General features: G+C 40.2%; 1 protein-coding gene across 1 annotated transcript in view; it reads left to right on the top strand.

Moving 5' to 3' along the window:
- The window catches only part of LOC108580060 (dynein heavy chain 8, axonemal), a 24,940-nt gene that overhangs the window by 19,198 nt on the left and 5,493 nt on the right, over positions 1–249 (top strand). Inside the window, exon 44 of the mRNA XM_017943723.1 lies at positions 65–243. Within this exon, the coding sequence (XP_017799212.1) occupies positions 65–243 (179 nt within the window). The remainder of the gene's footprint in view (positions 1–64; positions 244–249) is intronic.

The following is a 249-nucleotide window of genomic DNA, read 5'->3' as shown; positions in this document are numbered from 1 at the left end:
ACGAAACTCCCTTTTTTTTTTTTGTTAAGAATATATAGTTTTAATTGTTGCATATTTTTCGTAGATTTTAGTCACTGTGAATCAGAAGAAAAGCGAGGCAGAAGCGGTGAAAGCACAGGTGCAAGTTTCTAAGGACGAGGCGGAGGCCATTTTGAAAGTGATCGCTAAAGAAAAAGCGGTGGCGGAACAGAAGTTGAAAGTTGCTGAACCTGCTTTACTGGCAGCTGAAGCTGCCTTACAAGTTAGATT

The sequence above is a fragment of the Habropoda laboriosa genome, unplaced genomic scaffold (assembly GCF_001263275.1).
Source record: "Habropoda laboriosa isolate 0110345459 unplaced genomic scaffold, ASM126327v1 scaffold23, whole genome shotgun sequence".
NCBI lineage: Eukaryota > Metazoa > Arthropoda > Insecta > Hymenoptera > Apidae > Habropoda > Habropoda laboriosa.
Note: the sequence above shows the minus strand (reverse complement) of the source record. Positions and strands in the feature narration are given on the sequence as shown.